Source organism: Corvus moneduloides, chromosome 6, assembly GCF_009650955.1.
Source record: "Corvus moneduloides isolate bCorMon1 chromosome 6, bCorMon1.pri, whole genome shotgun sequence".
NCBI lineage: Eukaryota > Metazoa > Chordata > Aves > Passeriformes > Corvidae > Corvus > Corvus moneduloides.
Genome location: NC_045481.1, coordinates 57,445,588 through 57,463,302, shown reverse-complemented (window position 1 = coordinate 57,463,302; position 17,715 = coordinate 57,445,588). Strand labels below are relative to the sequence as shown.

Genomic DNA, 17,715 nt, shown 5'->3' with positions numbered 1-17,715 from the left:
TGCTTGGATTCATTAACACCAGAGAGCTACAAAAATGAAGTGCTCATCACAGAGAAAGGGTCCAGAGAATGCTCACAGCACTGTATCAAATACTAGGAGTTCAGGAAAAAAATTAAGCTGAAGGAAGGCATTGCAATATATTGATTGCATATTTTATTTAAGGCTTTTATTCCAAGCTATTTGGGATGGATGTTCTCCTTCACCTTCATATTTTCAGTGCTTATGATTGCTCCTTTCTGGGACTTCCAGTGGGCTACAGAGGTGATGAGGGTGGTTGAGGGCTCTGTAAAGAAGCAAGCCCTAGGAAAGAGATGGAATTTTGCTTTGTGACCCTCAAAACTTAAACCTTGGTGTTTGGGCTGACAGGTGCTCTGGAATTTTCCATCATGTTTCAGTCTGCAGGCATGGATGGTCCCGTGAAAACTGCTTGGATATTCTGGTTCTCAAATATGTGCATCTGTGTGCACAAATATTGGAGAAACCACTCCGGCTTTCTTTGAAACAATGGCATTGCAGGTCCAATCACCATTTTAACAACATATTCCACATTCAGAATTTCAGTACAAACCACGTAGCTCACCTCCCACCTTTGGCAAACTGGCCAAATGGAAAGCATCACTCCAGCATTTTTTCATTAATTTAGTCCGTATCAGGCTAATTTTTAGACACCTTTTCAAGTATTTCAACCATTATACAATGATGGTACAGAGCTAAGATACTTTGTAATACATACAAGACACAAATTTAGATATGCTGTCATTTGCTATGGCTGTGTTTACTTAATACCAACATCTGCTCCAGTTCCAACAATGACACTGCTGCAAGAACAGCAAAAAAACCTAATTGTCTCAATGAAAAGATTAAGAAATACTACACATCATGCTCTAGGCACCTTTCTGGATGTCAGCCCAAATCAGAACATCATTAGTTATTTCCCAGCTTCCCAGTACCATCTTTGGGACCCATACATCCAACAGCTGAAAAATAGCCTTGTGTTTGAAAATCCATGAAAACCTTCTGGCCTACCAGCACAAGGAAGCTGTCTAAAAAAAGGAAGTGGTAACACAGCTTAGGAGAAATAGTCGTAGATGTACTGGCAGCAGTAAAACACTGAAGAAATGAGACCTGGGGATGATTCAGGGACAAAAAACAAGAGTAGCAAAACGCTTAACAATTGGTCAGTACTTAAGGCTCTGAAAAACGTACGTTTTCAATTTTGGGTGGCGCAATAGAAACCTTGAGCTACAACTGCATCTTAGAAGAGCAGACCCAGACCTGCTGTCTATGGTTACCAGCAAATGCAAGGCTTTTGTCAGGGCCCAAATAGGCCTGAACAGTCCTCCCCAGCCTCACCTGCTGCCCCCACCCACAGCCCTGCCTGTGGCTCCAGGAGCCCCATTTAACGCTCCTCCGAGGACAGTGAGGAGGCCCCAGCCCCCGTGGCTGTGAGATTGTGCTCAGCTCCTGCCTTTCCCAGCCCTTGGGAAAGGAGCCAGCCCTTGCTGCCCCCAAACACATTTCTTTCACCACCTCAAATTGCCATTCATGTTATGTGTTAGTCTGGCATCAGGAGAACCTTTTAAAGCATTGAACAGAGGTCAAAAGTATTGGGAGCATTTCTTTGGACAATCCTATAATGTAAGATGCCCGACTGGTTAGGTGAACTTTTTAAATCACATCTATTGTTTCATGTGGCAGTACAACTGAGACTGTGCTTGAAAATCTTGTGGGTTCTCTGGCTGCTTCTATTAGGTATAATTCAAAACTACAGAAAATCACAGAAATAAAAAAGAAAGCTGAAATATCTTTTGTTCTCTCCTCTCAAAAGAAACAAGTCAGTCAAGCCATCAGAAATTTTCAAAAATAAGTAATGGTCTGAATGTCTTTATTTCTGGGTGCCCAAGAATGAGACAATTTCAAAAGCACTTTTTCTGCATGAATTCAAAAGTAAATCTCTTTACAATGACTCCATTTCGCTTAGGAGTTGAGTTGTCCAGTATCACTAATCAATTCTGGAAATATTTTCTTGTAAAATAGGTCAAAGAGCAGCAAATTAGTACAATTTCTAATTACTAGAGTCTTCTCACATTTTCTAAATATTTCAAAGCTAGAAAAATGCTAATTGTCCATTAAACTATGAGCAACGGAAAATATTTTATTAGCCAGAGAAAACAGTTCTGTCTTCTAACTTATGGAATCACCCTATCAGTTATTAGAGGAGATGTTCACAAGTAAAATGGCACCAAAATAACAATTTCTTCTTGCAGATTCTCAGAAGCATTAGACCTTGTTCCCCATATTTACTCGGACCTTTATAGCATTTTTATCATTAATTTTGAGATCTATGAGTCCTGGATAAGTAACAGTGCTTATAATAGCTATAATAGAAATAGCTATAATAATAGAAATATAAGAAATTAAATGTAAATTAATAAGAAATTTAATATAAGAAATAAACATATACAGAAATAGATGCTGGAGTATAAATTACTATACAATTCCTCTGCTGTGCTCTCTGCAGTAGGATAGATTCTTGCTAAAATAACATTTATCTGAGCTTGTCATCTGGCACAGAGTAAAAAACAATGATGCCCTTTAAATATTGAATTAAAAATATTTTCTATTTCTTCCCTGTGATGAAACCATATTTTTCTTTAGTATGTGTATCTGCAGCTAATATTTAAGAAATACTTTAACAGAAAAGATATTATTCCTCAGCTTCTTAACCTGAAAATATGCAAGATTTCTACTTTGAAATAATGCCCTGCCATTTTGAATGCAAAGAGGGATCATCTTCCTTCATGCTTGAAACCTGAAAAATAGTCCATGTCTTAAATTCCTGAAGAATTCAGGGCAAATTGAGGGCATCTTTAAAGTACAAACACGCTAATGAAGCAGAACGTATTTAACCTGAAATATACAGTCTGGGGAATGTGTAACTTGTAATACAAATACAGTTTTGGATAGAAAAACAAGAGATACCTTTGATCAGTATCAACAGTCCTCTTCAGTTTTCTGCATTCAGGCTCCCTGTGCTATTCAGGCTCCACTGTGCAAGGAAAAACTCACTGAATGACACCCTGAATTCATTACAAAGCTGTGCCAGCAGGGAGACAATAGGCAGAAATTAAAGTTCATTCATACAGTGGATGATCCACAACAAGGACAGATATCACGGGCTCCGATTGAAAACCAAACCTCCACTGATCTCAGTGGAATGTGGCTGAATCCACAGTGCAGGGCAATACCCCAGCAGTGTCCTTTGATTGCACAAGGCACAGGAAACAAGGGAATGCAGTCTCCCCGCGTATGTGATTGGATTTCTTTCCACAGCGCATCGTGGGGTGCTGCTCCCCTTGCAATGAGGATGAACACACAGTGGAGCACCCTGGAACATCCCTTCTCTCCAGCAAAATTCTGCACCAAAATCATACCAACATAAATACTTGGTTGTCCTACACTGCAGTGCCAGGTGCTGCCTAGTATTGACACAAGAAACTTTGCAAGACTTCAATAATTTTTAAAAAACCCTTACTTTATTCTGACTGCTAAGAACAGAAAAAAAGTATGTATCTAAAATCAAAGATGATGCCTTTGACCTACCTGACTACCTGACTATCCATCCTCCTCCCTTACTCTGAACACAAATGCCCCAAGAACATTTGAGCAAGACATTAAAAACAAAGAGAGACCAAAATCTCTCTTGAACATGTGCTGTCGCTTCCGACACTCCTTCGTGTAGCAGCTGCAACACCTGGGAAACCTGCTCCACCACAGTGTCCCTTTTGACTTTAAGCAAATTGCTTGTTCCTCAGTTCAGGAAGCATTTTACAACCCAATTCCTTGTGAAATGAATGGAATTCAGGTACTGAAAAATACATTTAGTGAATGCAGACCTGAGACCCTTTACAGCTTAGGAACTGGCAGATTGGAGTCTTTGAGACCTCCCTGTCTGGAAAGATTGCATGGCATTACCAAGCAAATAATAGAACTTTTGCACTCAGCAGGATACTTGTGGTAGGAGCATGGACTTCCCAGCCAGACTGAAAATCTCACAGGACCCTGTCCCACCCCACTTGGTGCTGCCCAGCGCAAGGAGCATCTTCCCAATCACACAATGCCACAGCAGCAGCTGCTGCTGCTCCTGAGACCAGGGTACCTGGAAGAGAAACAATTCATGAAGCACCTCTTTGTAGCTGCAGATCAATTCAACCAGTTTGCTCCCAGTTTGGTTTTACTGGCAATACCATAAATGCACAAATGAAGGAAATAAAAGAAGTTTTCACTTACCTACTTTCCCTCAATTAGTATATTTTATGAGTTTTTTTTACATGTAATGTAAGATTTCTCTTCTTTCCTTCTTATGTATTTATTTTCCAAAGGGCCTGTTGCAGAAAAGGTCTCAAGGCATATTATAATTGTACAGAAAAGGATTAAAAATAAGAATTAATTCAACTATCTCAGTGCGTAGTTCTTTAATGAGTTTTCCTTCAGAATTAATGTCATCAGAATTCTGAACACACAGAAAGCATGGCAGCAATATGTAGAGTACCTGGGTGTCAGGTACAAAACATTTAGGCACTTTAACCCACAATTAATCTGTCAATCACTTTGTCCACATTAGATGGTCTCTGTGGAAATGAAGGGACGTTCATTTTTACAAAAGTGCCATTTTTCTGCAAGCATTTGTTTCAAATGGAGGTGCAAAAATATGATAAATCTGTCAACTAGTATTCACTGCAAAATTTGAAGCATTTGGACATTCAAGAGGACATAGCAAGAGGAAAGTGTATACCCTGCCCCATGTCTACAGAAGTTATTCTGTTATTTAGATTTATTTAATGATAAGAAAAGTATATAATTTATATGCTGGATATTATAGTTGGGCATTTTTTAAGGTTTGCTTTTATTTCTTACTCTCTCATGTCAATTAATTAAAAATTTTAAAATATTTATGTATTTATAACTGGGTCCAATGACACTAAAAAGTAATAAGGAACCAGTAAAAATTAGAGGAAGTCAGTGACATGGTCTAAACACAATGGATATATTATATTTAATTTGAGGATTATCTATAAAGTTTAAATATTATGTTAAAAATTAATTGATATTCAGAATTAGTTTAATGAGTCCAGGATGACCAGAAACACACATTTCATTTTTCATTGCTGTGAGAGATAGATTTTTCAGGAACTTGCTACAAATGGAATAGGCTTTCTGATATTTTGCTGGTTTTCCATAGTGCATTTATCCTACATTTATGCAAATATGAAGTACCTCCTGTTCTTGGGCAGCTCAGCACCGAATTTTCAAATCCCAAGTCAAATGACTCTCAACACCTGAAAGCAAACTTGACAGGAATCTTCCATGTCAGGAGTTGCACTCCAAGATCCTTTATTCAAGGTTATGGCCTGATCCCAAACTCCACACCAGCATTATGCAAAATCATTTTCACATTCCAAAGCTATTTGAAAAGATTTACGGACTGAAAACACGCTCAAATCCCAACTTTTATGAGCACAAGAATGCCTGTTAGTATCCCCAAACACCAAGGACACTATAGTCATAAATGAGATGTAATCATAATAGCAATGGGGCTTTTCATCCCCTGGATCTCCCAAATTTATTCTGCATTACATGAACACCACAGAGGTGGATTCTACACACAAGAACCTATGTAAACAGAAGAATTTTCCTTCAAATACAAACAAATCATATTTTCCATCAAATGGAATTAGCCTCTTGTGGAATCATTCCAGAAAGCTTAACTGAACACTAGAAACCTTCACCACTAACTGGGTTACACAACACTTCTTTTGGTAGAAGGTTCAGCATCCAGGCTGATGTTTTCAAGGAATAAATGTAACATCAGAAATGTATTAAAGAAAAAATTTATGGATCTCTGAAGTCAGCCATTAAATCCAATGCTTCAGCTAGCAAAACTCTCTCCTTATGAGCCTGGCCTTGGCACTTAAGATTACTATAAAAATACTTAGAAAATTCTTTCAATAAATGCCAGCACACTGTTAAGTATCAGACTATATTTGAAATCCGATTTGGTGCCGCTGTGATTCCATGAATTCTAATGGAACTCCTCCAATTTTTTCACCACTGCAAGTGAACCTGAAATATCTCATTTTGCATTATTTTTAGCTGAAATGTATGTCAATGTGAAATCATTTGAACTACATTAGTAGAACTAAAATGATCCCCAGTGTAAATCCATTCACATCAGCTACATCAGGAATGCATTTACCACTATAATTTAAAATGTAAAATGCCCAAGTCACAATAAAATTATTTTTCTGAGAGTTGTCTGTATCACTGGGAAAGGTGTGACAGAAGCAGGAGTAGTAACTTAGAGCCATAACAGCTCAATTAGAGGGTTTCTCTGGCACACAATTTCAACCGAAGTAATACTTAACACAAATTTCTATTTCTTGTAAAGTACTTGGGATCTTTGGGTTTTAGCATGTTAGTGGTAGGACTATTGGCATTTTAAAACTATGTTGTGACTGGACCAATAGATAGTTGAATAATCAAATTAGAAAGCCAAGTAGAGCTATTTGCCATTCTGGAATGCACAATTCTTTCTGTGAGTCAGAATGTTCTACCCAACTGATAGCACAAGCTAGCATTGAGCTATATAGTTTTTTTTATCATGACAAAGTACAGAGGTTTATTCACTGCAGCAGGCTCCGTTGTTACCTGAGGATACACCTCCCCAGCACTGCAGTGTGTAGGGCTGACACACCCAGAATGTTGCTCTGCCAACTGCTATGAAGCCCTACAGTCAGACCTTTTCCTTCTGAGAGCAAGGTACTGCTCTGGAAACAGCACAGCACAGACATCACATGCTTGTTTTAAATTGAAAAGGTGTGTACTGGTAGCAGAGCAGATGAACAACCAGCTGGAGCACTCCCCTCATGCTGAGCTCTGTGGCTACAGTATGAATGTATTTTAAAAGTGATTCAAAGTGTTTTCTTAGCTCCATTAGAGGTCTGGAATTCCACTTCTTATGAACCACCTCACCTTCCAACCAGTCAATACTGCAAACATGTACTACTTATCTTCTCTAAGTTCTTTATTTACCTAATTAGTATTTTGTTCACTCCTGTCCCCTTGCCATGGTCCCAGGCTCTGTGTAGTCTCTGGTGTCAGACAGAACTAGTACCAAGCCATTTAGGAAGAAGGCCCTTTAGGCCATTAACTGCTATCTGTGAAAGAAATACTTTCAGTTACAGATTTTTACTGGATTTTATAGAATGCTCATCCTCACTGCTGATACTGCCCCTGTAGAAAAAAGTATTTAGCACATTAAACTCAGGTGAGCTGGAGTGAAATGTAGTTTTAAATTTTGGCAAATGCCAATGTATAAAATTACTGAGTCACTTCATTCAAAACACAGTTGGAATTAACATCACCACAATAAAAAGGAGCTCTGTTGTGAAGCTAGTGCTTCACATCAAAAATATAGCAAAGCCTGCTCTGTGTCTTTAAATTAGGAATCAGACACTTAAACACACATCTTGAAGCAGAGCTCAGCACAACACAGTCTTTTGTGTGTCTTTTTTTTATTTTTCTGCAATGCAAAGAAGACAAGCATAGAAACTTTTTGAAGAGACTCAGAAAAACCATGAAGGCAAAACCCAACCATTAAAGAGAAGCCTATGTCTGCAGCTCTGTTTGGTGCCACTGGATACAGCAAACAAGGCTTATCTGATGGATCATGTGCAATGTCGTGGATGCCCAATTCAGACTGCTTTTGTTGTTCCTATAAGTCAGTCACTAACAAGTTCTCCCCCCTGCAAAAACCCTACACTCGACTTTAAATGAATATTGCAAACGACTGAAATTCTATAGTGTTGGTAAGTCCTTTTCTCTCCCATAATAGCCTGTCCCAGGCCTTAAAGTGCATATGCCAATTTGGTTCAAGTTTTATGATCTGGAATGTTCCACAGTGCCTCTTCAAAACAAGTCACAGTTTAATTGTGCCTTCCCTTGGTAATGGTAAGTCTAAAAGAAAACTTGTTCTGAATCTATTATTTATGTTGGATGCAGCGATATTTTACCTATCTCATTCTGGACGCTGGAATATACTGCAGGCCAGGTAATCCTTACCTACCTGAATCTCCTAGGATGGGCAATGGGAGGTTTTGACACATAGTAAAATATACCTGGCCTAAGAATCAGTGAAAAGAAACCATGGAATGTTTTCACCAGGACTCCATGGGACCCATTATGTTCATTTTGAAGCCCAGAATGCCTATTTTAGATCTTAAATGTTGCTTCAAATATACATGGGTGAAAGCTGTAATCAAGGGAAAATGCAGCACCAATAATAGCACATTATTAAAAGTCAGCAATCCTCAATTGTCAGTACTGTAACCACTGAATATCTTATTACTTCTACCTTCTCCTCCCATATACTGAATTTCCTCAATACTGACAAAGTGCATCTACTAATCATAGACTCTGAATGGTAAACTAAGCAGAAAAAAAGATATAAATTAGGTACTTCTTGAGGGCATCAGTAGAAAACACCGCTTTCAAATAATTTTGATTATAAAATTTTACTTCACAATCCTTTTCCAGATCACAGATATTCATAATTAAAAAGAGTATGGAATTAATGTAATGTTAGCTGTTTTGCCATCAGCATCACAAAGAAAGAAAAACAATAAAATATGATGCAGAATTCACTCTTCCAATGATTGTCATTGAACTATTACATTAGTAAACATTCACAGTATGAAGTCTCTTTCAATATATCTCCAGCATATAAAGTAGTGCAAAAAAGCATTCCAGTCATTTTGCCTTTGCAGTCAGACCAGGTTAAACGATTCTCTTACTTCATTTCTTTCATTATTAGACAACAAATGCTGCAATGCCTCCAAAGAGAGTTATAAAAATAAACAATTTCTGGAGGGTCAACAGCCTTTTCAAAGTAAATTTCCAGTTAAAAACAAGCATTATAGATTTCAAGGAAAAAAAATTTAGATCTATCTTCTGTAGAATATCTTTTTACAATAAATTTACCATTTGAAAAACAATGACTATGGTATCCAATGATTTATGGTAGCTGCTATTAAAGCACTGATAAATAGATAAATGACTACCAAACTTCATTGTTTCTTACATAGTAAATACCTCTGAATGCCAACTTTTACCACAGAGCTGTTATTAGTGATGTCGACAGTTCATGCACCCACTTTAAAACTGACTTGGTTTTAATAAATTTCTCAGCCTCATGTGCAAAACACTTGCATTCTAATAAAAATATAAAGTCTGAAAATGTATCAGATTGAGCAATCCTTTCCTCAAGTTGTACCACTTACTTGATATGTAATACATGTTTAGCAATGCTTTTTATTTGTATTTAACCATTAAATGGCATACTATTGTATGCTGCAGACTCTTGTTTGCATATTTCATTATTTTCACTGCACTCTTTAATGCATAAATATATTTGGAAACGTTCAAAATTACACATCAGTTTCCACAGAATTTGAATTTACACAGTTTTTCTTCTCTGACTCACTGCTATTCCCTGTGTCCTGACTTTTATTCTCCTTTACACAAAGAGATTCTTTAACTCCTTCTTCCATCTCCAAATACTCTGATTTATCCTCTGTGGATGAAGATGATGAGCTTCTAAATTTCTTCAGTAAATTTGTTGGGAGGTAAGGGCAACTGACTGCATTTTGCATCATCTGTGTGTGTTCTTCATTCTCAGTTTCTCTGTGGTAGAAATAGTTAAAATTGGAGACAATCACTGGCACTGGTAAAGCAATGGTTAACACTCCTGCAATGGCACACAGGGACCCGACTATTTTCCCACCCACAGTTATGGGTTTCATGTCCCCATAACCAACTGTAGTCATGGTCACCACAGCCCACCAAAAGGCATCTGGGATGCTTTGAAAATGGGTGGCAGGCTCATCAGCTTCTGCGAAGTAAACAGCACTGGAAAATAAAATGACTCCAATAAAAAGAAAAAAGATGAGGAGGCCAAGTTCCCTCATGCTGGCCCTGAGCGTGTGACCCAGGATCTGCAAACCCTTGGAGTGCCTGGAGAGCTTGAAGATGCGAAACACCCTGACCAGACGGATGATCCTCAGGATGGCAAAAGACATGGCCTGCTGACTGCCCTGCTCCTGTGCCAGGTCAGTGCCCAGGGTGATGAAGTAAGGCAAGATGGAGACAATGTCTATGATGTTCATGACGTTCTTGAAGAAGTGTGCTTTGCTCGGACATGCAAAGCAGCGCACTGTAAACTCAAAGGAGAACCAAATGATGCACACGGTCTCTACAATGAAAAAAGGGTCATTGAAGATGGTGTGCTCCCCAGCATCCAGGCGAAGAGACTCATTGGAAAGCCCCTTCCCTAAGCTCAGGGACATTACGAATTCTTTGTCATCTCTGAACTCTGGTAAAGTCTCCAGACAAAAGATGACAATGGAGATCAAGATGACCAAAACAGAGACAATGGCAATGCCTCTGGCTGGACTGGAGCTTTCCGGGTACTCAAACAGCAGCCAAACCTGCCTCTTAAACTCATTCTCTGGCAAAACCTTTTCCTCTTCCTCTTTGACAAAACCTTCATCCTCCCTGAACTTGAGCATGGCCTCCTCCCCAAGTTGGTAGAACTTCACCTCCTCAGAGAAGATGTCAAAGGGTACATTGACTGGTCTCTTCAGCCGACCACCGCTCTGGTAGTAGTACAGGATGGCATCAAAGCTGGGTCGGTTCCTATCAAAGAAGTACTCATTCCTGAGAGGATCAAAGTATCTCCCTCGCTTGGCTGGATCACCCAGCAGTGTCTCCGGGAACTGAGCTAATGTCTTCAGCTGGGTCTCAAACCGCAGTCCTGACACGTTGATCACCACACGCTCACAGCACTCGTACTCGCTGTAGCGGACAGAGCTGTAACCCCCAGGGCCTCCACCATCATCGGGTGGCTGGTCCGAGTATGAAAACTCATCCTCCCCATAGTCATCACTGTAGTAGAGCTTTCCTTCTTCCTCATCATCTTCATCCTCATCTTCATCCTCCTCTTCCTCCTCACTCAAGTCCTTCAGTATTCTCTCCTCAGAACCACTGAGCGGCAGCAGCTCAGAACAGGGGAAGGAGGCCCCACACTCCCTACTTCCTAAGTGGTGGCTCCTCTTTTTCCCTTTCTTCCTCCTCTTACCACTCTGGCGGTGGGGCAGGCCGCTGCGTGATGCGCTCCCACCGTGTGAGGAGGCTGCCCCTCGGCTCTGCTCCTGATGGTAATGGTGGTATGGTCCCCCTCCACCTGCCGCCCCACCTTCCACCGCTGCTGTGGCTGCTGCTACGGCCGCGGCTGCGGCGGCCCTGGACTGCGCCAGCCGCTCTCGCTCCCGGGCCCGCGCCTGGGCCGCGTATCCGTAGGGCATGTGGGTGTTGCACCCGGAGCTGTCTGCACTCACCATTGCAACCTCCATTTTGCAACTGTTTGGTTTTTTTCAATCACTTACTGTAACAAGGTTTTGTTTTATTTACACTGTCACCTTAACTTTCACTAGAAAGTTCAAAGCCATTTGCATTTGGAGGACAGTCCCCTGGGCATCGAGTATGGCAACATGGTTGTAACACTGAATCTATATTTTGGAAAACCACAGATCTGCATTTTCTTGTTCTCCAGAATGTTTGACACAAACTACCGTTTTGCTAATAATAAAAGATGAAATTCTCAAACTGAACCAGAGAACAGCTGAGACCTTGTTCTTCCATCCACCAAGCCCCTTTATTTTCATTTATCTCCTGCAGCAATCACAGCTGTATCTGACCAGAATCATGACTGCCTCGCAGGCTATAAAGGCTGCATTCCTCAGGAAAAAAAAAATACGCAAACCAAAGGGTACCTGTTCTCCACAGATGGTTTTAGCTCATCATTGAAACCAAATGCAAATAGTCTCTTTCCTCATTATTTATTCCTGGTAATGTTTTGGCCTAGCAAACTTACTGTTTAATATCATTACTTGGGGAGTTGAAGTTAATTCCAGCCATCACTTCATTTACACAGTGAGGAGGTCTTTGCAAATCCTTTCTTCAGCCTGTCAACAATGTCTCAAACCTGGGAGCAGCACCCAGGGCATCAGCAGCAGTGGTAAGAGGAGGAGGAGGAGGTGGAGGAAGAGGAGGAGATGAAGACTGAGAAACTGGCTCTGAAGTCCCCATAGGACATAAGGGAGTGGATGGGTCACCCTTTGGTTATGGTCATGCAGAAGAATCACTTAACCTGAGGCACATGCACAAACACACAAAAATAAACAAAACAAAAAGGGAAAAGATTGGATTGTTTTCCTAAAAGGTCACACCGATCAAATGAAACTGTGTCATCTATTACCACGGCATTCAAATCTTCTCCTGCCCACACTATTCACACTTCTACATTACATACACACCCACATCACATGCACAGAGATTTTGAACGACTCTGTGGGTAAGGATGTGGGTGGGTATGTCACATATATATATAGACAGATACAAAATCCCCACCCATATAAGCACTTGCATCCATACACAAACATATGCATGCTTCTGAAACACCAACACATATAAACACTAATAAAAATACTGCAACACACAATGCATTCAGGTCTTTGAGCACATACGTAAGAGATACATCTACATATATCCATATGAAACATTAAAGAATCAATGTATCTACACAAAGAGCTTTTGTTATATTTGTAGAAACACATCAAATGTGGGAATGTTACATTTTAATCTGCAGCAGAATTGTGTTTCGATCACAATGAACATCTCACTGGATTTGATTTGGAAACAGGCACGTACAGTGCTCAGCCAAGTAAAAATACTGTGATATGTCAAGAAAACAACTGCAGGTGCACTGAAGCAACATCTACATGCAAGCACACACACAAAAATACACAGCCCCCCACACTCCCCTTTTAAACAGAAGCCTCATTTATAGCCACATCTATTAATACACGAGAGAAGGTGAACACGAATTATTAAATGACGCTATTTTTAAAATCATACCTACGTGTCATGCAGAAAAAGATCCTAAAAACGCTGTTATACTTACTGATCCTAGGCAGAGAAATAGCAGCGCTCTTCCCGCTAGCGTAAGGAGCGGGTGGCAGCAGTCCTGAGGGGGCTGTGCCGGCTGATCCACAGTCGCAGGTGGCTGTGGTCAGTGCGCACCACAGGTTGACGAGTTATTTCTGCCCCTTCTTGCTGGGTGCCGGGAGAGCGCCGGGAGCGAGCCGGGGAGGCGGCTGGGGCTGGGGGCACTCGGCACCGCCACAGCCGCTCCCGCTCGCCTCGGCATTGGCGACAAGGCAACAAGCGAGGGTCTCGTCCCCAGAGGGAAAATCGAAGGCGGTGTGCGTGTGCTTGTTGTGTGTGAGGCGGAATGAAGGGACAGGCGCGCTCACTGGTCTCTCCAAGACCGGCTCTCGCAGCAGATCTGTAGATCAGCGCTGGATAATCCGTGCGCGGAGCCGGGTTCCAGCGGCGGCAGGACGGGGGTCGCTCCGTGCGGCCCCTGCCCTACACGTCCAGGGACGGCGCTCAGCCGGCTCCCGCCCGCGCCATCCACTTGTTGTGCGGTTCGGGGAGAGCGGGCCAAGGAGCCGCGGGCCGGAGCGCGGACCGCGCCGGGCGCTGCTGGGGCCGAGGGTGCCCGGCGCTGGGAGCCGGGAGCCGGGAGCCGGGAGCTGGGCCAGCCCGCGGCACCGCGCCCCGGCGCTCCCGAGCCGGCCCTGTTGCTCCGAGCCGCCGCCCGCCGCTCCCGCCGCTCCCGGCCCGCCGCCGGCCCCTGGCGGCCGCCGCCCGCACTGCGCCGCGCACGGCTCCGGCTCGGCTCCTGCCCCCGCCTCGCTCCCCGCGTCCTATTAACGCCTTAATTATTGGAATCAATATTCCCGCGCTGGATGACGCCCGGGCTGGCGAACAAAACTCTCTGCAAGGAGCGGTGCTGCCAACCCTGGCCTCTGCTCCCATGGAAGCCCTTAAGCCCTTAAGGAAGCCAAACGCATTGTTGAGGTCGCTCGGAGAATTCCAAACCCAAGCCCGGATCAAATTTCCCAGAAAAAGAAAAAAGCTCCCCGCACCTCCACGCTGCTGTCTCACTCGGCCCCAAGCCCCCAGCAGTACAAGCAAACATTCCCTCTGCTCCTGCCCAGCACACCCAGGCTCCTGCAGCCACCTCGCAAATGAAACCAAATTAACTTTCACTCCTAATTCTGTACCTAAAGAGAAAGTAGGTCCTAGATCGTGACTAGAGGGTACCGTTGTGTATTTGGCAGAGCTAACACCTCAAATCGCTGTTCTCTCTTCCTGCTGCAACACAAGCAGAATATAAACTGCCCATTCCTTTTGCACCTAGAAAATTGAAGCTGTGGCACATTCCACTCTCTGTAAGGGATCGCCATGAAAATGCAGCTTGGCCATATTTGACACCACAGCTACAATTCTACCATCTCAGTACAAACTAAATGTAGGCACTCCTACTTCCCCTCATAGAGAAAGAAAAGACTGAATCGAGAAGAAATCAAAGGCAGCACTCACACCAGACACTTTGCCTTAAGGTGTTTGCAACTGGAGACAAATTCAATATGCACAGCAAGTGGGTTGGGCATTTGTTTCATTGCCTAGGTCCTCCTCCACAGAGAAACCAAGAGTGCCTGGTGACTTGTTGCCTTTAGATCCCTGGCAGCACAACCCACATTATCCATGTCACTTTGCCATCTCTGCTGCCTACATCAGTTACTGCCCATACCCTGAATCCCACTCATGTCAGTAGATGACCTATGACTATATAGAGGAGCATGGAGGATCAGCCAAATAAACATACTGAACGTCAGGCATCAGTTCTTGCTAACAGTACTGTGAAACATGTAAATGGCACTTAGAGCTAACCATTTCTTCAACAATCACAATACTTCAAGTTCCACAGTAAATATGAAGTGATAAACATAGATAAATCCCTAATGTCATCCCAAATGCCATTAAAATACAATGTGTTCTGTCATCACAAAAGCAGTCCAAAATTTTGGTGCTCTTGGATGCAGTTAAAAAACATTCTATAAATTCATTTCCAATACCAAAACCCAGATTCTTCTGTAACCTGGCACAGGAGCATACCTAAGTCATGGATCAAACCCCCACCACCCCTTAAGCACCAGGACATGTACGAAGCCATAAAAATATCAGAGTTATCATAGGTAAACTTCTTGAATCATTAGGAGCACCTAGACTTTCTCCTATATCAGTAAATTTTCATTCTAGGGGCATTTTCCAGAGTTCAGTCAGTTCATTCTCTAACAAGTCTTACGTTGCTTTTAATCAGTAGGATTTGAACACCCTTTTATTTCTTTTTTGAGATGTTTCAAGAGCTTGGAGCAAAACATAATGGCTTATTTAGCTTTTACTTCTCTTTCAAAATTTCAGATGCACTGTCTTATCATTATCTCATGTGACTGTTAAACTGAAAAATTCAGTGGATATCTGAGTAAAAAAGACAAGTAGAAACAGACCAACCACTAGTATTCCTTTTTGAGCACTGTTATTTTTTTGTTGTTTTTAATAGCTAAATGGTGTTCTTCAGCAAAGATAAATAAACTGTGATGTATGATTCTATGCACACATAATACACATATAACTGACAATGGGAGAAGCAGAATAGCCTTTTAAAATCCATTCTAATGTGATAGGGATCACGTAACTACATGCAATTCAATCTAGCTCAGAGGTCTTACTTGATCTAATTTTTAACTGATTTAAAACCGAAAAACAAGCTTTAAGTATTTACAGATGAATAGAGTGACTCATTTCATTCAGCTTTGTATTTCCATAGTATTCAAAGAGAAATTTTTATTTAAAAGCTATTACGTTTCCTCTGTTCCTTCACATTCATACGGGATAATATTATTGGTAGAACAGAGAGAATACCTACATGTCACTATCTTCGATAGTAATGTATTATTGTATCACAGTAAAGGATCTCTAAGCTATGCTGTCACACAGATTTGTCCCATTTTACAGTGATGTAGGTGAGAAATATGCATTATTGCTTAGCTATGTGTACAGTGCCAGAAAAAATACACAGCAATTTAATACATTTTCATGCAAAGGGAACAAAGGATTTGAAAAGCTTAATTTATGTTTCTATGCCCAATATTAATTTATGCTTTCCCCCAGTTGCTGCAATTCACACTGGCAGGGTCTGGCCCCAGTCCAACACTAACCTTCCTGCTGTAATCAAGAGTTCTGCGCAGCAAATAAGACTGAACTACAGCTCAGTACTTACTGCTCTTCTAGACCATGAATGATTCTGCTTCTCCTTTAGCCTTCTCTTTTTGCTCTTCTGCTCTTTCCTATACTTGCTTCACTACTGTTTCTATTAACCTCTCAAGGCAACACAGCCAATGTCCTGTAAGACCAGGGACTCCTTTCAAAACAAGCAAAATGTTGCAGCAGTGGGAACTCAGGATAATCTAGTGAAAAGACTGTGGTCACTATGTCATTTCAGATGTGCTGAAACATGATTCAGAACTTGAATTTCCCCCTCCTCTCAGTTGTTTACCGTGCTAGAGACCCTTAGGTACCAAAGTAGCAATGAATTCTTGCCTCCACAAATAAGTTTTCTTTCCCAGTGGTTGTATCACTTCAGGAAGTTCATATTTTATTCATAATTTACCAACTAGGCTCTGTAAGGCACCCCTGTCAAAGAATCTGGCTCAAGTACTCTTCTTTTGAATATGACTGGCAATATTTAATGAGATACTTAGCAGACGAAAATACATTCTATCCTCAGTCGGTTCTTCTACGCAACCTATATGAATAGCACATCTGTTCATTACTTGTACTTCAACAGGATAATCCAAGGAACTTGATGCTCCAGAGGACAGCAGACCTTTCATATTTTCTTAGGAAAGTTTGCAAAACCATGTCCATTTATCATCCATGAGTTTAGGATGAGTAGCAATAAAAACTGATGATATTTTTACTTGGAGAATGATTTCTTGTACCAGAGTGTGGATTTACTCAGAAAACAGGATAAAAATACCACATATGTTCTATTTTTGGACTTGAATATTTCTCCATTCATTCTGAGCAGACAGGGACTCATATCAAGTCTATTCTGAAGAATGACAATAGCAAAAAAAATAATAAGGGTAGTCTGAAGAGAAAGCTTCTAAATGAGGAACCAGATTTCCAAGATACCCACAGCCACATCAATCTTAATACTGACATCCTTTTTCTATCCAGTATAACAAGGGTTATTTATCACCCTCCTTTTTTTTTTTTCTCTCCTAATAATTTGGTTTTAGTTAAAATGGAAGAACCTGGATCACGCACTGCGCCTTTTTACAGATATGCCAAGTAGTAGTGAGAAGGGTGGACCTGCAGTCTGGAAACTGTTATTTTAATTAAATCATGACGGAGATGAATTAGTTTCACAGAATTACTTAAATTACCGTGTCATTGGATTTGCTCTACTTCTGCATTTAAGAATAAATGTATTATTCTGAATACACATTTTCCAACTATGCTGACAGAAAACATAATGATTATAAAACCTGAAAATATCAGATGCTAAATTCCTGTTTGCATACATTTTTGTCCAGATCAGAAAACATTATGAGGGCATAGTAGACTTATTTCTCCCTGGGATTTTATAAGGAATGTTCTGGAGAAAAATCAGGTAGTAGGCTA

At 41.2% G+C, this 17,715-nt stretch overlaps 1 protein-coding gene across 1 annotated transcript; it reads right to left on the bottom strand.

The window, feature by feature from the left end:
* Window positions 1-1,868: 1,868 nt before the first annotated feature.
* On the bottom strand, window positions 1,869-13,729 carry KCNA4 (potassium voltage-gated channel subfamily A member 4). The gene is made up of 2 exons (XM_032112657.1): window positions 13,079-13,729; window positions 1,869-12,265 (listed from the first exon to the last, which is right to left on the bottom strand). Exon 2 carries the CDS (start codon window positions 11,466-11,468, stop codon window positions 9,486-9,488), a length of 1,983 nt encoding a protein of 660 aa, XP_031968548.1. The 5' UTR covers window positions 11,469-12,265; window positions 13,079-13,729; the 3' UTR covers window positions 1,869-9,485.
* Window positions 13,730-17,715: the final 3,986 nt, after the last annotated feature.